The sequence below is a fragment of the Leptodactylus fuscus genome, chromosome 2, assembly GCF_031893055.1.
Source record: "Leptodactylus fuscus isolate aLepFus1 chromosome 2, aLepFus1.hap2, whole genome shotgun sequence".
NCBI lineage: Eukaryota > Metazoa > Chordata > Amphibia > Anura > Leptodactylidae > Leptodactylus > Leptodactylus fuscus.
In genome coordinates this window covers 18,242,459-18,264,825 of record NC_134266.1, presented here as the reverse complement: position 1 = coordinate 18,264,825, position 22,367 = coordinate 18,242,459, and the positions used below count along the sequence as shown (strand labels likewise).

Here is a 22,367-nt window from a genome sequence, read left to right as displayed (position 1 = left end):
GTAAAGGTGATACAATGTAGCAAGCACATGACCCTCATGGCTGTGGCGGGGGGCTTGTTATCCCTGCCAGCTGCCCCCCCAGCCAAGACAATGGTAGAGACACAAAGCACAGAGACCTGTTCACAACTCAGGAGCACAACACAAAGTGCAAGAAACCCTGCAAAATAGACAGAGAAACCCCAAAAACTTACAGCAAAGAGCAACAAAGTGTCCCAGAAATAAGAGGCAAGACATCTTCTCCAGAGGGATAAGTGAGGAGCCAGGAGCAGAGAGTTCAGATCCAGGGCAGCTCTCACAGGCAATGCGACCAACACACTGCTAAGGCTTCTGCTAACGGGGAGGTCTGAGCAGCAGGAATGGCAAGGAGCAGGCAGTGCGGCTCCACAGCGCCCTCTACAGCCCCCTCCACTCACATGCAGAGCAGCTGATTCCACAAGTGTCAGGCTGCAAGAAAGTTACAGGCAGAGAGTGTGGCTCAGGGGCAAGGGAAGCCAGGAGCAAGTTCTTAGAAAGCTTTTAACTCCATCATGTCCAAGATTGGCTTTTACATGTGATTTAAAGGATTTTTCTTATGGACATAACCGTACTTATAGTTGTAGACAATTAAAGAGTTTGGCAAATTCTCGAGTATAAGCCGAATTTTTCAGCACAGTTTTTGTGCTGAAAAAGCCCCCCTCGGCTTATACTCGAGTCAGCAAAAAAAAATTTATTTTTTTTTATGACCAGACACAATATCAATATATAGAATCTCTCGTAAAATAGTGAAAAAAAGGAAGCTTTAGAAAAAATAAAAAAATTTGAAGTTGTAAATCCCTCCTTTCCCTAGAATACATACAAAAGTAGAAAATGACCGTGACACACATACACATTAGGTATCCCTGTGTCTGACAGTGCCCGGTCTACTGAATATAGGGGTTCTGCAGTGCTCCTGTTCCATCAGGAAGGGGTTAATAGGAGCAATGCAGATCCCCTATAGTCAGCCAGGCTGAATTCCAAGTGGGGGAAGAAAAAACCCAGTCCTCAAGCTCAGGGAAGGGGCAGACAGACAACCAAAAACCCCCTCCCCTTCCCCAGCACCTACTGCACCCGAAAACTCAGACCATTTTAATTTTTTAAATTTTTCAGTAGCTGCTGCATTTCCCCCCTTGGCTTATACTCGAGTCAATAAGTTTTCCAATTTTTTTGTGGTAAAAGTAGGGGCCTCGGCTTATATTCGGGTTGGCTTATACTCGAGTATATATGGTATAAAAAAAACTGTAATCACCTAAGGCCGGCATATATGTAGGTGCCCGTGTCCGTTGTTCTGGTCTGTTGGATTATAATGACTACATATATTAACTATAATGGGCTCTGTTGGGTGTCTGTTGTTTTAGGCTGAATTCAGACAGATCTGGAATTTGACGCAGAGGCTATCTCAGATTCCGGACCAAAAAAAATCGGTGGCCACGACTAGATGCCGGTGCAGGGTACCGGCATCCAGTCGCGGCACTCTGCTCCAGATTAGGCCCAAATGAATGGGAGTATCTTTGCCTGAAGAAAGGGCAGGTCACTTCTTTTCTACGCGAATGGGAACAAACCACTCGCAGAAAAAAGAAATGACCAGCACCCATTGATTTCAATGGCAGACGTTTTTTTGGTTAGGATTTTGACGCGGATTCAGTGTCAAAATCCTGACCCAAAAAACCCCGTCTGAACTCAGCCTTAGAGTTCATTCACACGGAGTAAAATGGTGAGGAATTTGGTGTGGAATTTCAGCGCTGAAAAAAAAGCCTCCCATTGACCTCAATGGGTTCTGCTAGCTTTTTATTCCACACCAAATTCCTCACCATTTTCCTCCGTGTGAATGGACCCTTACTGACACCACCGGACGGGTAAGTTGGACTTGCAGCATTTTTTTCATCTGCTGATTTTCAGCTGTCACTGTGACCAAATGGAGACTATGGCGCAAACATGAACCAGATTTAGTTGTCATCACTAACAGTCTGTACATGCTCTGGATTTATCACCCTCGCCCTAAGGCCGGGGCCCCGCGTGGCATAAACGCTGCGGAAAAAAATCGCAGTGTTTTACAGTCAGAGCAAAACGGATGTGATTCCAAGTGAATCCCATGCCCACTTTGCAGTAAAAACCTCAGTGCAGACACGTCCCGATTTCAAAAACTGGCGCGTTTTTGGAAAGTGCAGCATGTCAATTATACCTACGAAAAGGTCTGCGGTTTCCCCATAGGAGTAATTGAAACAGAAAGTCTGCAAAGGAAACCTCTGCAAACATTCTGTTAAATGCGCTGCAGGAAGAACAGCGATGCGTTGCTGCTGCAGTTTTTATCCTGCAGCGCTTTTTTGCTGCGGGATGCCACGCGGAGCCTTAGCCTCCTAAGAATCATGGCGGTAGAGGGATTCCTAGCAGCATAGATAACTATACTATGACATATTGTCCCATACTATAATCTCTACAGGACAGTATGTCGCTGGGTGGCAGGGGCTAGAATCATAGATAACTATACAACGAGGAGCCCCTCTCCCGACACGAGGTTCAGGCCCGTAAATCCGGAGCTCACACTGATTCACGTAAAAAGGTTACAAAACAGCCAGGAAAATAAATCCATTTTCCACAAGAGTCTTGCACCCGAGGGCCACTCATTTTCACGGGTCTCCCTTACATTCCAGTACGGAGGGATCTGTGAAAACAGCCAAAAATAGGATATGACCTATATTATGAAGGTCAAAATCACAGTCATGTGAATAGCCCCATTCACTAACATTGTCATTAATGCTTGAATCTGATAAAGAGCAATGCCCAGAAGGATTCAGGCTGTACTGAAAGGCAAAGGTGAATTTACAAAATACTAACAAAATAATTAAAAAATATATATAAAATTTTGAATTTTAGGAACAAAACAGTAACAATGCAGTCACATAAGGGGATCAGTACTATGCTGCAGAGAAACGCTAGGTTACTACCTCTAGGGGTAACCTCATTCAGTGTCAGCTGACCTAGGCTGGACAAGAAATGCGAGTACTGTATTTACCAGGGAAGAGACAGGCAGAGACAAGGTAAATGGGCAATCGTGGTTAGGGAAGGTGGAGTAACATACAGGCAAAGGATCAGGATAGGCAGAGTTTGTTCAATCCAGTATACAGGTAATGGGTCAGGGCAGGCAGAACAGGATCATAGTCAAGAAAACACAGCAGCTGAGAATCACCTCCACAGAGACTAGCAAGCTAAGAACCTTTTTGCTCAGGCACCTTCCTGTTGGGAAAGGTGCCTTAAATAGCCTACAAGTGGCTGGGAACAGATAGAAGAGTTTTCCAGTTTCTTAGAAGGTCTGTACCTACCCTGTAGGAAGAGACAGCGCCCACACATGGGAAAGCAGTGCGGCTGGCAGAGGGAGGACACTGGGGGTTGCAGATAGTCAGTGCTACACAAAGATTCTTCCATTTGCTTGTACTATTGATTTATGCAAAGTTTGTTGAAGTGACCACATAAAACCTCACTGTCCAGATTTATGAGTTGAAGCCATGTAAGTGAATTAGCTTTGTATTGCAGATTACTCAGTACACCTACAACACATATGAAGTGTACCGAATGTCTAGAGTACAGAACATACAAGGACAAGGACTTGGCATCTCCCCAATGACCTTCCAGGACAAAGCACTGAATATGTCCTAAGATTTCAGGATATGGTCCATTTTCCCATGCAGTCTATAACACTGCGAGCCTGGTCGAGGATTATGGTTTAGCCGTCATCACATGGCTCATTCACATGATGATTTACAGTGTTCTCTCAATGTTCTTTGGTTCCATGTCACATGCCTATTGAAGCCGACTGCTCAGATTTTTGTTTGTTACAAGTACGTCCTGTATCCTACGTTGTTCCACATTCCCTTCCTGTAAAGTTGGCACACATTGTATGGCAGACTGGAAATCAGGGGTGGACGCACCATATTAGTAGCCTATGTGGCCGCACAAGGTCCCTGTAACTTCATCTTAAAGGGTTTTTCCTATGAACATGACTATAATTTAAACACTTTTGCAAATATAAATGACAAAAAATTTTGCCGGGTTTTTACGACTGTAAATCCAGTAACTGTCTATGGTCTGGTTTTTTTTTTTTTTTTTTTTTAAAAAGTAGATTGTGAGCCCCATATAGGGATCACAATGCATTTTTTTTCTATCAGTATGTCTTTGTAGAATAGGAGGAAATCTACGCAACCACAGGGAGAACATACAAACTTCTTGCAGATGTATTCCTGGTGGGATTTGAACCCAGGACTCCAGCACTGCAAGGCTGCAGTACTAACAACTGAGCCACCGTGTGGACCCAATGGTCTGACATTTGTTAGAAACCAAGCCATGATTTCCTTATTGTGGGCAGGTTACGTTCTCATGGAAATCATGACCTGCATTTGTGGTTGTATCCACTGGTAACTGATCAAGACAACAGATATCAAAGAGACCCCCAGATATATATTTTCCACTTATGTATTTTGACTTGTGTTTTGCAGAACATGCCACCGATAAATTCATTGGGTGCTCAAGGCAGAGACAAGCACCTCAAATCTAAACAAGGTATAGTTGGGTGCAGGGAAAAGGTCCAGACACTGACCTCATTGCCCAAAGGGAATTAGGGTGTCATCCTTGGTATCTACACAATGGGGATCTTGCCACAAACCCCATCCACTTGCCTGACGCTATGGTCATCTGGTGTGGAGATATGATAACCACTTGGGTTAATAAATATATAAAATGTATAAATCTTGCTTCGTATTATTTTATAAAACCTGGGCACACTCACGGGGTGTGAGCGGAAAGTAAGAAAGACGGGTGATTGCCAGGTGTGCCAAGCGGCTTTGTAAGGCAATATACTTCACACACCACTAACGCTGGGTTCACACCTGCGTCTGGGTCTCCGTACTATGGTTTCCGTCTTCTGCATGGCAGAAGACGGAAACCATAGATCGAGTCCGGCCGTGCGCGGCGGTGAGCGTTTTAGGCTCTCCGCCACGAAACCGGATTTTTTTTATCCGGACACAGAGTAGTGCATGTCTGACTCTGTGTCCGGATTATAAAAACCCGGTTTCGCGGCGGAGAGCGCAAAACGCTCACTGCCGTGCACGGCCGGACAGCTTTCTCACCCATTCAAATGAATGGGTGAGAAAGTCTCCTGCAGGCTTCCGTCTCCTGCATCTGTTTTATGCAGGAAACGGAAACCTGCAATAAGGACCGACGACGCAGATGTGAACGAGCCGTCAGATGGTTAGAGAAGGTCTAGAAAAGTGCAACATTTTTGTTGTAATTGACATAGTTCATAGGTTCAGCAGTGGCTTATGTCAGTCTTCTTTATATAGTGTAAAAAAAGAACCCCTCCCTTACTTTATCTTACCATGCACCATTAGACCCTACAACACGTCCAAGACAGTGTGATAGAGGACTCTGAGTAACAATGCCATGATCCAAGAATGTCTGCAACAATGTTGCCCTGGCCTAGATGTCTTTCCTGATATTGTTCACTGCTCCATTGTGCACGGCTGGTGTCCATTGAGTTTTGTATGGTGCCTTGGTCTCTTGAAGCCTTGCGCCCCACGTGACCACTGAAACCAATCAGTGGCCTCAGTGGTTGCTAAAGATGGACTGATCATATATGTTTTTTGTATGTTCCACCTTCCTGGTCCTGTCCGTAGTTTGTCCCATCCTTGGACAACCCCTTTAAGAAAAAAATACAAAACCACTAACACGTTGCCTTTATGTTCTATGCCTTAAGCTGTTTGGAGCCTCCCTTTAATGTATACCGATACATCCCATAGTCAGCCTACTTTCTCTCCACATTTGCACAGTGCTTTTAAAGTCTGGTACAGTTTCCTATAACACATCAGCACAAGTTGTAAATCTTGGACCAATGCAAAAAAAAAAAAAAAAATTCGCCATCATTTATCAGGGGCGATGGCACAGTTTACCCCGTTGTGCTGTGTTAGTGCAATACAGATTGAGACGCGAGAGGTTTACATTGACGTGGGACATCTAGGAGTGAGCAGCTCCAGATATGGTTTAGGATTATTTTTCCAAAGCAGAAATGTTCTGCATGCGCCGTGTCCGTGTTGTCATAGGAACTCAGATATGGGATACAAACAAGACAATCTACAGTAGCAAATGTCTAAGGAATAATCTACATAAAAAGCGGAGGTTACTTTAGAAATATACTCAATAACAAAACTTGAATAAATTTAGGAGTTCCCATCATGTCCCCCTTTCCCTTCTTTCCTCAAGGCTATACAGATTAAGTTCTTTAAACCTCTCCTGATATGTTTTATGCTTCAGACCCTCCACCATTTTTTGAAGCCCTGGTTATATCTCTAGCTATACAGACAGCAAGCATCCTACTGGTTATATCTCTAGCTATACAGCAAGTATCCTACTGCTTATACCTCTAGCTATACAGCCGATTATCCTACTGGTTATATCTCTAGCTATACAGACAGACAGCAAGCATCCTACTGCTTATACCTCTAGATATACAGCCGATTATACTACTGCTTATACCTCTAGATATACAGCCGATTATACTACTGGTTATATCTCTAGCTATACAGCCGACTATCCTACTTGTTATATATCTAGCAATACAGCTGACTATCCTATTGGTTATATCTCTAGCTATACAGTCGACTATCCTACTGGTTATATCTCTAACTATACAGCCGACTATCCTACTGGTTATATCTCTAGCTATACAGTCGACTATCCTACTGGTTATATCTCTACCTATACAGTTGACTATCCTACTGGTTATAACTCTAGCTATACAGCCGACTATCCTACTGGTTATATCTCTAGCTATACAGCTGACTATCCTACTGGTTATATCTCTAGCTATACAGCCGACTATCCTACTGGTTATATCTCTAGCTGTACAGCCGACTATCCTACTAGTTATTCCTTTAGCTACACAGCTGAGCATCATACTGGTTATACATCTAGCTATACTGCTGAGCATCAAACTGGTTATTCCTCTAGATATACCACAAGCATCCTTCTGGTTATATCTCTAGCTAAACAGCCAAGCACCCTACTAGTTATACTTCTTGCCATACAGCTGAGCATCAATATGGGTTATAACGCTAGCTAAATAGCAGAGCATCCTACTGGTTATACCTGTAGTTAAACAGCTGAGTATCAATACTGGCTATACCTCCAGCTATACAGCAAATATCCTTCTTATATGTCTAGCTAAACAGTGAAGCAAGGGAATCAACCTTTTACATACATTTGTGTCATAAGTGATTGCAATATGAGAGTGAAAGAAGTTTATTGGGGATAACTGTACAAGTAAAAGGAGGCTCCAATACTCTGTTGGGCACTCTCTAGCCTTGATATAAAATAGGATATGGTTGGACATAGCGGTATACAGGCTCTGTATGGTATCCTGCACACATTTGCCCACAGATGTCACAGCTGGGCCTGTAGATCCTGCTCACTTGTAGATTAGTGAATATGACATCCCAGCTGGTCCCGTAAATACTTAATTGGTGATAAATCTGGTCACTGGGCAGACCAAGGAAGTGATGGAATTCTGAGAATCCAATGATGTGCCATCTGTTAACCGGGCAAAATGTCTTCAAGTGCATCCTGGAGTCATGTATTGCAAGAGGTACACTACCCAAAAGTAGCCTGTTTATAGGGCAGCGGTGGAAGCACTTTTACGCCCTCTTGTGGCAAGACGCAGTGTCTCTTTAGCCCACACCTGTAATCCTTTACAACTTCTTGAGACATAACTGCATAGCTTTGAGGCAATCCAACATTTATATCTGGTTGTGTTATTGATTTTGTCAAAGAATGTATATTATATTGCTTGTTTTATGCTGATCATACATTACAGCCTGTATTATACTCCAGAGCTGTATTCATAGTTCTGCTGGTTGGTAGAAATTTTATAAAAAAAAATATTACTCAATTAAATATCTAAATTGGAGTCCCATGGGCAACAAACCTGAATACTGAAATACATACAGTATGTGAACAAGCCAGAATATCTAGTGTTATATAACAATGTATTCATGTAAAATACACGTATAGAGAAATGGTTATTAGAAATGGTCAGCCATCTTTATTCCCTGCACACACAGTATAATGGCCCTTATTGCCCCCATAGACAGTATAATGGCTTCTTTTTACCCCCACATCTAGTATACTGATCCCCTTTTTCCTTAACATACAGTAAAATAGCTCTCTTTTGCCCCCACACAGTATAATGGACCCATTTTGCCCTCACACAATCTAATGGTCCAATTATGTCCACACATACTACAGCATAATGTCCCCTTCTCCCCCTACCTAGGGGAAATTAACTAGCAAAGACTGGGCCCTATAACAAATCTTTCACTTGGGCCCTCCTACCCCACGGCACAGCTTCCTCTTTCCTGGCCCTCATATAGTATAACTCTCCATTTACACACAGTATACTGTCCTATAGTGCCCCTCCATAAACGATAATGTCCCAACAAATGTCCCAACAAATTGCCAACCCTTGCCATGGGTCCACGGCCTTACTTACCAATCCCTGCTTCTGCTCACTGCTGCCTTCACTTTCCCTTCAGCCCTCCAGGGGGCCCATGCATCCCATATCTCTTCTTTGTGGTAGGGCCCATGTCAAAAGTCCGCCATTCCTAGTTACACCATTGGGAGACGACCATGAGCAGAAACTTTCATCGGTAAGTAAATAGGGCCTGTTACATGCTGGGGTTACTCCAACAGGTAGCGTCTTATTTTAAAATAGCCCCTGATAGCCCCTTTTACCCCCACACATGGTAGCCTCTTCGCCTTTTTCCCCCCACACAACTGAGGTTTGGAGGAGGAGTCCTGGAAGTGATGATCCGGCCCCCACAGAGCCCTGCTCTCACCAATATCCAGTCTGTCTAGGATGACATGAAGAGACGGACATATTGGAGCAAGCCTAGATCCACAGAAGATCTGTGCTTAGTTCTCCAAGATGGCGGCGGGTACAACCTCCCTGCCGAGTTCTGCCAAAAACTGTCTGCAAGAACCGAGAAGAACTGATGGAAGGCAAAGGGCAAAGGTCACACCGAATATTGATGGGATTTACATTTCTCTTTTCTTTAGTCGCTACATTTTGTTAAGCAACAAAAATAATCTAATAAAGGGGTTTTGTGGCCTCAGATGGACGTCTCATACCGTCTCATACTGACGACCTATTCACAGATCACTCCTTCTCTTTCTTCAGCTTAAGTAAAGGCGAGGGAGCTCTGGAAGTGTCCCGCACAATGAGCTGACCCATCCCCCAGTGGTGTCACTGATGCTTTATAGATTTGCTGTATTCGGACAGGTCAGGATAATTTATGTGGACTTATTACATGATTTCTATCAGCCCTGCTGGTGACGTATCTACACTATTGTTGGGACTATGTATAATGTGTGCTGCAGAAGATTATGGCCTGCAGTGTTTTGTATCCGACTGTACATACTCTGGACTGTTACTTGAATACGGGGAGGGTCCACTCTAATCCTACAACAATTCCAGATACCTCCCCCAATTACACTGAGACCATTTAGAATAATTAGAGAGAATTCATCATCTTACATACGGACTTCCCACACATAAACATGGAGTGAGTGCAGGTATATACAGGCTGAGACAGAGCAGAAGTGTCAGTGCTGTGTGTAAGTCAGATCTCAGAGGAGACACAAACAATACAGGGCTTAAAGGGATTCCCCCATTAAAACAATTTTTTTTCTGCTTATCACGTAGGAATAGCCTTAAGAAAGACTATTCTTCTCCTACCTTTAGATGTCTTCTCCGCGCCGCCGTTTGCTTGAAATCACGGTTTTCGCCAGTATGCAAATGAGTTCTCTCGCAGCACTGGGGGCGGGCCCCAGAGCTCAAACAGCATGGGGAGCGTCCCCAATGCTGCGAAAAAACTCTACAGCGATGCCTCCATCTTCTTCTCGAACGTCCCCTTCACGTGTCTTCTTCCAGCGCAGGCGGTGAAACTCGTAGGCCTCGGACAGAGCCAACTGCGCATGCCCGCGGCCACAAGAAAAATGGCTGCTTGCACAGTAAGTAAGCTGCCATTGTCTTGTGGCCTGTGGGCATGCGCAGTCGGCTCTGCCCATGGCCTACAAGTTTCACCGCCTGCGCCAGAAGAAGACACAGGAAGAGGACGTTGCTGAAGAGGATGGAGGCGGCGCTGGAGAGAGTTCTCTCGCAGCATTGGGGACGCCCCTAGTGCTGCAAGAGAACTCATTTGCATATCGGTGAAAACCTGGATTTCAAGCGGACGGCGGCACGGAGAAGGTATCTAAAGGTAGGAGAAGAATAGTCTTTCTTAAGGCCATTACTACGTGATAAACAGAAAAAAAAGTGTTCTAATGGTAGAATTTTAGGACATTGCTATGAACAGAATGCTGGTTACTAAAATACAAGAATGTTACTGCGGAGCATAGATACATAAATAGATAGATAGATAGATAGATAGATAGATAGATAGATAGATAGGAGATAGATAGATAGATAGATAGATAGGAGATAGATAGATAGATAGATAGGAGATAGATAGATAGATAGATAGATAGATAGATAGATAGATAGATAGATGATAGATAGATAGATAATAGATAGATAGATAGATAGATAGATAGGAGATAGATAGATAGATAGATAGATAGATAGGAGATAGATAGATAGATAGGAGATAGATAGGTAGATAGATAGATAGATAGATAGATAGATAGATAGGAGATAGATAGGTAGGTAGATAGATAGATAGATAGATAGGAGATAGATAGGAGATAGATAGGTAGATAGGTAGATAGATAGATAGATAGATAGATAGGAGATAGATAGATAGATAGATAGATAGATAGATAGATAGGAGATAGATAGATAGATAGATAGATAGATAGATAGGAGATAGATAGGTAGATAGATAGATAGATAGGAGATAGATAGATAGATAGATAGGAGATAGATCGATAGATAGATAGGAGATAGATCGATAGATAGATAGGAGATAGATAGGTAGATAGATAGATAAGAGATAGATAGATAGATAGATAGATAGATAGATAGATAGATGATAGATAGATAGATAGATAGATAGATAGATAGGAGATAGATAGATAGGAGATAGATAGGTAGATAGATAGGAGATAGGTAGATAGATAGATAAGAGATAGATAGATAGATAGATAGATGATAGATAGATAGATAGATAGATAGATAGATAGGAGATAGATAGATAGGAGATAGATAGGTAGATAGATAGATAGATAGATAGGTAGATAGATAGATAGGAGATAGATAGATAGATAGATAGATAGATAGATAGATAGATAGATAGGAGATAGATAGATAGGAGATAGATAGGTAGATAGATAGATAGATAGATAGATAGGAGATAGATAGGTAGATAGATAGATAGATAGATAGGAGATAGATAGGAGATAGATAGGTAGATAGGTAGATAGATAGATAGATAGGAGATAGATAGATAGATAGATAGATAGGAGATAGATAGATAGATAGGAGATAGATAGATAGATAGATAGATAGATAGATAGATAGATAGATAGATAGGAGATAGATAGATAGGAGATAGATAGATAGATAAGAGATAGATAGATAGATAGATAGGAGATAGATAGATAGATAGATAGGTAGATAGATAGGAGATAGATAGATAGATAGATAGGAGATAGATAGGTAGATAGATATAGAGAGAGATAGATAGATAGATACATAGATAGATAGGAGATAGATAGATAGATAGATAGATAGGAGATAGATAGATAGGAGATAGATCGATAGATAGATAGGAGATAGATAGATAGATAGGAGATAGATAGATAGATAGATAGATAGATAGATAGATAGATAGGAGATAGATCGATAGATAGGAGATAGATAGATAGATAGATAGATAGACAGATAGGAGATAGATAGATAGATAGATAGATAGATAGATAGATAGGAGATAGATCGATAGATAGGAGATAGATAGATAGATAGATAGATAGGAGATAGATCGATAGATAGGAGATAGATAGATAGATAGATAGATAGATAGACAGATAGGAGATAGATAGATATTATGGGAGCAGTAAAAAGGGGGACATTATAATGTGGGGGCATCAGAAGAGGGATGTTATAATGCAGGAGGATATTCAGGTGGAAATATAATATAATATAAGGATCATATTGAAGTGGGGGGACATTAATATACGCGGGCCATAAAGATGGGGCATAATATTGGGGGTATGATACTGTAGGGGCTGCAAGGGGGCAAGATACCATTTTGGGGCCACTAAAGGGGCTTTGCACTGTGTAGTGGCACAAAGGGACATGGATGGGAATGGACGGAACCAAAGTGGAAGGACTTCTCACTAGATTAAGTATTCGCGTTCGCAGGACTTTTTCGTCCACTATTTTAGACTCTGACGCAGATGTGAACACCGTCTTACTGGTAGTTTAGTGACTTCTACCTTTGCCACACACAGAGGGTGTCCCCTGATTTATTGGGGAGTATACACACACTCTACCGCAGTCAGAATAAGAGCGCACTGTCTGTACTGCGGGTAAGGAGCGCCCTCTGGTGGCCGCGCGCTGCTCCCCGGAACCTTACACACCGCGCCGCTGTTTCCAGTGGGGAAGCTTTAGCGGGCGGACCCGTGTACATGTGTGTGATAGTGACAGTGAATGTCACCGTAACTGTGCGGGATGTGGAGCGGAGCGGTGATGGCGGGGCGCTGTGTGCTGCGGCCTCTGGGGGGCAGGCGTAAGTGAGCTCATTGTAACTAGTGGAGATCCATCTGTACCGGTGTCCTGATAGGCTGCCGTACAATAGTGCAGTGCTGGTATACAGGGCAGGTCTCTACTAGGGGGGGTCTGACTGACTGCTGGGACCCCCCAGGTCTGTCCTGGATACCTCTATACTAATATGTCGCTTCATTCACCCTCTTCTTCTGTTGCTGGGGACATAAAAGACCCCCATTCACAGTATTATCCCCCATAGTGGCCCCTGCACACAGTATTATGTACCTCAGTGGCCCCTCCACACAGTATTATGTCCCATAGTGGCCCCTGCACACAGTATTATGCTCCATAGTGGCCCCTGCACACAGTATTATGTCCCATAGTGGCCCCTGCACACAGTATTATGCCCCATAGTGGCCCCTGCACACAGTAATATGCCCCATAGTGGCCCATTCACACAGTATTATCCCCCATAGTGGCCCCTGCACACAGTATTATGCTCCATAGTGGCCCCCTGCACAGTATTATGCTCCATAGTGGCTCCTGCACACAGTATTATGCCCCATAGTGGCCCCTGCACACAGTATTATACCCCATAGTGGCCCCTCCACACAGTATTATCCCCCATAGTGGCCCCTGCACACAGTATTATGCTCCATAGTGGCTCCTGCACACAGTATTATGCCCCATAGTGGCCCCTGCACACAGTATTATGTCCCATAGTGTCCCCTCCACACAGTATTATCCCCCATAGTGGCCCCTGCACACAGTATTATCCCCCATAGTGGCCCCTGCACACAGTATTATGCTCCATAGTGGCTCCTGCACATAGTATTATGCCCCATAGTGGCCCCTGCACAGAGTATTATGCCCCATAGTGGCCCCTGCACACAGTATTATCCCCCATAGTGGCCCCCGCACACAGTATTATGCCCCATAGTGGCCCCTGCACACAGTATTATCCCCCATAGTGGCCCCTGCACACAGTATTATGCCCCATAGTGGCCCCTGCACACAGTATTATGCCCCATAGTGGCTCCTGCACACAGTATTATGCTCCATAGTGGCCCCTGCACACAGTATTATCCCCCATAGTGGCTCCTGCACACAGTATTATGCTCCATAGTGGCTCCTGCACACAGTATTATCCCCCATAGTGGCTCCTGCACACAGTATTATGCTCCATAGTGGCCCCTGCACACAGTATTATCCCCCATAGTGGCTCCTGCACACAGTATTATGCTCCATAGTGGCTCCTGCACACAGTATTATGCCCCATAGTGGCCCCTGCACACAGTATTATGCCCCATTGTGATCACCCATAAACAATTATTATACCCCAGAGTATAATAATCGGAGACCCAGGGGGAGAAAAACATAAAAAAAAAAAAAACAACTCCATCTTCAAGGGACGCAGGCCGGGGTCATGAGATGTCAGACGACTAGGCTGAAGCCTGCCCGGATCGTGGAGAGGTAAGTAACATGTTTTTTTATGTTTCTTAGCTCTCCCAGTCCGCCAATCATTATACTTGGGGTCCGAAACCCCCCCCGAGTATAATGATAGCAGCGGTAGCGGGCCCTTAATGTCCTGGGCCCTGTGGCAGCTGCCTCTGCTGCTATGGCGGTAGTTACACCACTGGTGCCGGCCTTATCCGCTACCCAGTGGGAGGATGGGGAGAGCACTCGCGTCGTTTCTTTAGGATTACGTTCCTGCGGCGTTTATCATGTGCATGTTTACAAGTTAATATCGTTCTGCGCTCAGTCCCATTACAGTGATATCAACTTGATCTGATTTATCACTACTTTTGCACAAAAAGCGGCACATTTTAGCAAAAATGTTGCTGTTGGCATGGACTTGCCCTATGTGACACCTGTTTTGTTCAGAGGGGTTATGGACACTTATTCCTTATCCACAGGACAGAGGATAAGTATCTGATCACTGGGGGTGCGATCGCGGGGTCCCCCAGTGATCAGGAGGATGAGGTACCGAACGTCGCCCTAAAACCGAAACCACTAAAACCTCCTTCTGTTCTCCATTCATTTGGGGCTTTCAGGATTGTAATCTCGGGCAGTGCCTGCAGCCCCATAGAAGTGAAAGGGCTGAGCTGTAATACCGAGCACAGCCACTATACAAGGTGTGGCGCTGTGCTTGGTGACCAGTGCAAATGCCGCAGCACTCGCCTGAACACGGCAGTCTCTGAATACAATATCAGGTATGGGATCTCCACCAATAAGATATCGATGGCCTATGCTATAGTATAAAGGATAGGGCATCAGTATTTTAGTGCTGGAGAACCCCTTTAAGGATTTAATAGCTGTTCCCTTTATAGACAGTGGCATCTCTGTCCTGGGGATTGAAGTGCTGGTTGCTCATCCTCCTATACATCCCTTTTGGCTGCGGGTAGGGGACGACTTGCTGCTCCATTTTTAGGTCTTTATCATTATTATTTATTAACATGTCCGCCTTTCTATCTCCTCTAGGATTTTATTCTGTGGTCACAGCAAATAAACTTTCTGTCGCTGAGGTTTCCCGGCGGCGATCTGAGCTGTACGACAAGGAGAAGGAGAGGCAGCTATCACTGTATCCGCGCACTGAGAAGATCGAGGTGACACATGTGGGGAAGACGGACCCGGGCACCGTGTTTGTGATGAACAAAGGGCTGTCCACACCCTTCAACTGTGCCATGCGTGAGTAACCCCAAGGAAGTGCCCCATATTACTTGCTGACCCCGATGCCGATCCAATGATCTGTTCTATCTCCCCGTACCTCGTGACGGTTTTTAGCGAAAGGTATTCAGGCAGAGGTCACAATAACGTCTGTTTAATAACGTGTCGCGCATATTAATTCGCAGGAGACTTTTCCCAGCATTTCAACATCTAAGCGCTGCCCCCCAGTACTTAAAGGGGTCCTATCATTCAGACGGCATTTTTTCTAAGTGCTACGTCGGAATAGCCTTAACAAAGGCTATTCATCTCCTATCTTTTGTCGTCTTCTCCGCGCCGCCCTTCGCCTACAATCCAGATTTCTCTCGGTATGCAAATTAGCTTCCTCACAGCACTGGGGGCGGGCTTCAACGCTCAGACAGCCCCAATGCTGCAGGAGAACTCTCTCCAGCGCCGCCTCCATCTTCGTCAGGAACGGCCTCTTCATTGTCTTCTTCCGACAGTGTATTCTTACTTCCAGGCCTCGGGCAGAGCAGAGCGCATGCCCACAGGCCTCGAGAAAATGGCTGCTTACAATACTAGGCAAGTGGCCATTTTCTCGTGGCCTATGGGTATGCACAGTCTGCTCTGCCCAAGGCCGGAGGCCTTAGAAGTTACAAGACACCGCTGGAAGAAGAGGCTGAAGAAGAGGAGGCGGCGTTGGAGAGAGTTCTCTTGCAGCATTGGGGATGCCACCAGTGCTGTTTGAGTGCTGGGGCCCTCCCCCACTGCTGCAAAAAAGCTAATTTGCATACCGAGAGAAATCAGGATTGTAGGCGAACGGCGCTGCGGAGAAGACAACGTAAGGTAGGAGACGAATAGCCTTTCTTAAGGTTATTCCGACGTGGTACTTAGAAAAAATGTTGTCTAAATGATAGGATCCCTTTAACCCTTGCCTACATCCGTCATACCATTATGGTGGATGTTGGCTCTGAGTCCTCTTTTATTATGTGCATTTAATACATGTGAACTCTCACAATCCTCCAAAGTCCGAGCCCACGCCTCTTACTTATTGTTGTCAGTATGGCTCCCGTGTGGCAAGATGGTGGGAGCTGTTCGGTACATACGATGTGCGGCAGTCCCAGGCCTGTCATAGGAAAGTAACTACTAAGGCCTCAATCGTTATAGATTGATTCTCCCACAGTTGTATTGTAGTCTATTGGACAAGCGATTTAATGATCGCAGGTTTAAGGGGCCTCGGGTGGGAAAAGGGGACATTAAAAAAAAAATTCTAATCACTTTCTTCTTTCCTAGATCACAAGTAAAAACAAATAAAAATAAACAAATTAGCCATCCTGGCATTCAGAAATGCCCAAACTATAAAAATCTAAAACACTGTAGTGATAAAAAAAAAAATTCAAAATGGCCAAATGGCCCCCAGAAATTTAATAAAAGTGATCAAAACTTTGGCCATCCCCCAAAATGATATAAATATTTGTGCTGCAAATAAGACGCCTTACACAGTTTCTGTACACAGAAGCATAAAAAAGCTACAGGTGTCAGAATATGGCGGCTAAGGCGCTCGTTCACATCTGCGCCCGGGTCTATGTTCTGCAGGTTTCCGTTTCCTGCCTGAAACTGGATAGGGGACGGAAACCTGCAGTCATGTTTCCAACCCATTCATTTGAATGGGTTTGAAAAGTGTCCGGCCGTGAGCGTTTTATGCTCTCCGCCACAAAACCATTTCTTTTTTAACCGCACACAGAGTCGGACATGGAGTATTCTGTGTCCGGTTTAAAAAAAATGGTTTAGCCGCGGAGAGCATAAAACGTTGACTCACGGTCGGACCCGGTCTGCCAGGTTTCCGTCTTCTGCATGCAGAAGACGGAAAACTCAAAACGGAGATCGAACGCTGGTGTGAACCCAGCGTAAGGGTTTTTTTTGTATTTTCAGTTTTGGTTTCTTATATATTATACTAGCTGGTACCCGCGACTTCGTCTGCGGTGATTGTAGAAGTGGGTATATACAGGCGCGGGTAAGGTTTTCGTACTGTGTATAAGGGATGGGATATGAAATGTAACTTTGTATCTTGTTGTTGCTGTAATTCAGAGAATACGTGAGACTTTTGTGTTGAATGTAATTTGTATTTCAGCCGCTATATATACGGTGTTGGTATAAACTGTACATAGTGTCTTTGGGACAGAAGTATTTCAGGTTAATATACTTGTATATACGACATTGTATGATTTGTTATTTTCCGCCAGTACATGTAAGTTTTGGGCACAGGATACTCTTGAGCAGCCACATACAGTTGTCCATGTGAGAAGCCTGGTGTGGCCAAATGTATTCCGGCTACTTTCAGCGTTTGTCCATGGGATTTATTAATGGTCATTGTAAAAGCAACTTAAGGGGAAATTGTAGTTGTTTGAATTGAAATGGGAAATTATTTGGTATAATTGGGATGCGTGGGGTTAACACCCTGTCACCTGTAGCTGCTCCTGTAAGAATAGCGGCTGCAATGATATTTGTTCCTAGTAGTGTGACACGTAGCCTCGTGCCATTACACAATCGGGGTTCATCGAGATTACGCATGAGTAGGACAGGGACGCCAATCTTCAGTTCTAGTTTATGTGAAGGGACGCCGGGTAATTCTAAGGTGGGCAGTAAGGCAGATTGGTGACATTATTATCGACCGTTACGTGTCCGTGGTGTGTTGAAAGGGTACATCGGAGTATACAGGCCAGAAGTAGTCCCAATGCAAACATGCTATCGGAACTTACCAGTGTCGTTGGCGCGGAGACCTAGGGAAGGTGGATGGATCGTGAAGACGAAACAGCAGTGAGGTGAGAGTACCGTCAGGGAGTGTAGCGGGCTGGAGAGAGTAGTTCGGATGCTGCGGCCGACGGTGGAGGCGCATAATGGTGTCGTGCTGGAAACCCGTTCTGTAGGTGGCTAAGATGCGCATACTCCTGCCAACAGAGTGGAGTGGCGGGGTGGGCAGTGTCGCGGATCATCAGAGCGGTGGGGGTCGGCAAACATGGCTGCTCCGGAGGGTTAAAGAGGTAGTCTCCTGAAGTATCGTTAAGGTGAGGGGTAAAGTATATGCGAATGTGATTGTGTGGGGTTAGGGGCGAGGCTGTAGAGGGCAATATGAATTTTGTGGCTTGCTATGGTCCAAAGTGTGTGAGATTGCAGAGATGGTGGTGTGAGTTTGGGTTTTGTGGGGGTCCTGGGAAAAACGTATGTGCTCTATTGTGACGAAAAGTAGCCTATTGCGCAATCCTGTGCAGTAACTATGTTTGTGGAAAATTTCAGCCAAATCGGTGGAGCGGGTTTTGCGTGATTGAGGAACAAACATCCAAACACACAAACCCACAAACATCCAAACTCACAAACTTAATAGGATATGTGGAACTGCTTAAACTTCTTCTGATTGATTGAGATGTCCCATACCAATCAGGAATGAATATGAAACTTGCGTTGTTGTTCTATCACTTCCTTTCTCTGCTACTATTTAACCCATGTGGTCTTGAGTAAAGGGGCGTCAGCACACATTCATGAGCTGAGAGCAGAACGAATACCAACACAGAGTGGTGTGACGACGACAGTTACCCGGGATTATTGGTCAATTAGTCATAAACGAGACTCTGACCTTATCAGCCTGACATATCTCCGTCCGATAATACAGTAAAAAAAGTTCTAGGCGTCAGAATACGGTGACCCCAGGAAAATCCTTCATTTTTAAAAAGGTATGTTTTATGGTAAAACCTAATAAAACCAATATAAATGTGGTATCAATGTAATGACTGACCGGACAAAGGTGACATGTCATTATTAACCCCTTCTCGACATCCGTCATACTAGTACGGCGGACGCTGGGTGTTTATCTATGGCTGCTGCCTGGGAGTCGGGGGCCGCCATAGCTGCCGGGCGTCTACTGATTTACACAGTAGACACCCAGCGCTAACGTCCCCGGTCAGTGCATGGACCGATCAGGGGCGTTAACCCCTCCGGCGCCGCTGTCAAAGCTGATCGAGGTGCCATTTTGCCAGTGGTCGCCGGCGCCTGGAGCAAGCAAACCCCGTACTCGGAAGGATAAAAAAGTTACGGCTGTCAGAATATAGCGACTTTTAGAAAAAAAACAGTTTTTAGATTTTTTTTTTTTTTTTAGGGGTTAAAATTTAAATAAAACCATATAAATTTGGTATCCCCGGAATCACACTGAAATATAGAATACAGGGGACAGTTCATTTTGGCTGTACAGTGAACTCCATAAAAACGAATCTTGTTCACAAATGCACTTTTTCTTCAAATCCACCCCATTCTGAATTTTTTTTCAGCTTCCCAGTACATTATACAGAATAATTAATGGCGGCGTCATGAAGAACAATTTGTCACGCAAAGATCAAGATTTCATATGGCTCTGGGAGCGGAGAAATAAAAACGTTATGGGGTTTAGAAGGAGGGGGAGGGTCAAAAACAAAAAACGAAAACTTGCGTTGGCGGGAAGGGGTTAATGCAGGGTGAACACCGTAAGAACAAAATGCAAAAAAAATTATAGAATTTTGCGTTATTTCACACCGACCTCCCAAAAAATTAAATAAAAGCTAATCAAAACATTATATGTACCCCAAAATGGTGGGAAATGAAAGTCCAACTTGTCACACAAAGAATAAACCCTCACATACCCGTGTGCAAAAAATTAAAAAAAAGTTATGAATTTTGGATGGTGGGGAGGGAAAACATGAAAAAAAGACGCACAAACTGCCCTGTGTCCTTAAAGGGGTTGTACTGCACAGCAGCTGGTCGCAGGGTGTCTCAGTGATGGGATCTTGAGGATTGGCTTTGTTTTGCACCCCAGTTTCTATTAGAGCGGCTGCTTGGGCAGCTTGCACCCCTTTATTCCTTTGAATGGGTGTGGCCAAAGATAGCTGAGTTGTTGCTGATCTCCGGCAGTCACAATTCAATTTATTGAAGAGCTGGCGGCACTTAGGTGACTCCTCTCAGGCCAGGGACCTCACATCCACGGGTCGCATTAAAATAAATGGAGCTGAGGTGCAGTACCAAGTGCAGCCACTATGCAGTGTATGGCGCTGTGCTTGGTATTCAGTGAAGAGGCCACAGCACTTACACTTTATACAGAATTTACGTACGTTCTTTCTTCCTGAGCCATTTGTCCCATTTTAATTAAATTGGAAAAATGTTATCTTGATTTAATCTTCCACAATGCGCCTAGGTGCGCCACATTTATGCCGGAATCTAGTCGTAACCACATTAGTAAATTTGCTCCGCTGCCAAAATTTTGGATTCCACTTTAGTCCCGCCCCCTTGTCCATCTAGTCAGAAAAAATGGCCTAAAGCTAGATGCGGCACTGTGCACTTATTTCAGGCCTGGATTTGGGTGCAGCCACCTTAGTAAATCCCCCTCAATATTCCATGTGCGGTCTGACTAGAGCTCAGACGCCCCCCTCACCTCCTTGGCTCAATCCCATGAATGAATTTGCCTTGGCAGCAGCCGCCTGACACTTGCTAACCTTTAAAGGGGCGCTCCACTGTAACGACCTGGAGGTTCATGTGAGGAAGGCTTGGGCCTCACACGTCCTATCACAGAAGTGTCTTGTAGAGCAAAACGTCGTGTTCTCTTCTTTACCCTAATCGGGAGGGAGCCTCGCGCCACGGACGCTGCGGCTGAGTCAACCATGGAATCCGCGGCAAGATAGGAAGGCTCGCTTCTGTTTTTACGCTACCAGCTAGTGGAAAAAAGAAGCGAGTGGCTCCCATTGAAATCAATGGGAGCTGTTTCTGGAGGCGGTTTTCGTGCCAAAATCTGCTCCAAAAACATGAACATAACCTAAGGCTGCAGGCTGAACTACTCTCACCATCATAAAGGAATAGAAACACTATGAAAGAGTTTAGTGCTAAGTGTGAACAGAGCTTGAGGGACAGCATTGAAATTTTCTACAAATAGGCTGCAATCTTAAGTAATACCCAAGGCTGCCACAAGAGGGCGCTCACCTACCATGGTTCAGTGTTGTCAAGAGCCTGCGTGTATATACAGTATACAGGAAGGTCTGCAAGTATAACAGGTATTTGCTGATTAACTTCATTCATAATATATATATATATATATATATATATATATATATATATACACTCACCGGCCACTTTATTAGGTACACCATGCTAGTAACGGGTTGGACCCCCTTTTGCCTTCAGAACTGCCTCAATTCTTCGTGGCATAGATACAACAAGGTGCTGGAAGCATTCCTCAGAGATTTTGGTCCATATTGACATGATGGCATCACACAGTTGCCGCAGATTTGTCGGCTGCACATCCATGATGCGAATCTCCCGTTCCACCACATCCCAAAGATGCTCCTCTATTGGATTGAGATCTGGTGACTGTGGAGGCCATTGGAGTACAGTGAACTCATTGTCATGTTCAAGAAACCAGTCTGAGATGATTCCAGCTTTATGACATGGCATTGCATTATCCTGCTGAAAGTAGCCATCAGATGTTGGGTACATTGTGGTCATAAAGGGATGGACATGGTCAGCAACAATACTCAGGTAGGCTTTGGCGTTGCAACGATGCTCAATTGGTACCAAGGGGCCCAAAGAGTGCCAAGAAAATATTCCCCACACCATGACACCACCACCACCAGCCTGAACCGTTACCGATACAAGGCAGGATGGATCCATGCTTTCATGTTGTTGACGCCAAATTCTGACCCTACCATCCGAATGTCGCAGCAGAAATCGAGACTCATCAGACCAGGCAACGTTTTTCCAATCTTCAATTGTCCAATTTCGATGAGCTTGTGCAAATTGTAGCCTCAGTTTCCTGTTCTTAGCTGAAAGGAGTGGCACCCGGTGTGGTCTTCTGCTGCTGTAGCCCATCTGCCTCAAAGTTCGACGTACTGTGCGTTCAGAGATGCTCTTCTGGCTACCTTGGTTGTAA

The 22,367-nt window shown here is 44.5% G+C and overlaps 2 protein-coding genes across 3 annotated transcripts in view; one reads left to right on the top strand and one right to left on the bottom strand.

Moving 5' to 3' along the window:
* The window catches only part of JAM2 (junctional adhesion molecule 2), a 79,542-nt gene extending 79,228 nt beyond the window's left edge, over positions 1-314 (bottom strand). For both annotated transcript variants that reach the window (XM_075263498.1, XM_075263499.1), the window contains exon 1: positions 192-314. In XM_075263498.1, coding sequence (XP_075119599.1) covers positions 192-234 — 43 coding nt within the window. In that variant the 5' untranslated portion in view covers positions 235-314. The remainder of the gene's footprint in view (positions 1-191) is intronic.
* Positions 315-12,659: 12,345 nt separating this feature from the next.
* Positions 12,660-22,367, top strand: part of MRPL39 (mitochondrial ribosomal protein L39) — a 77,113-nt gene continuing 67,405 nt past the window's right edge. The window contains exons 1-2 of the mRNA XM_075263493.1: positions 12,660-12,785; positions 15,245-15,451. Coding sequence (XP_075119594.1) covers positions 12,728-12,785; positions 15,245-15,451 — 265 coding nt within the window. The 5' untranslated portion in view covers positions 12,660-12,727. The remainder of the gene's footprint in view (positions 12,786-15,244; positions 15,452-22,367) is intronic.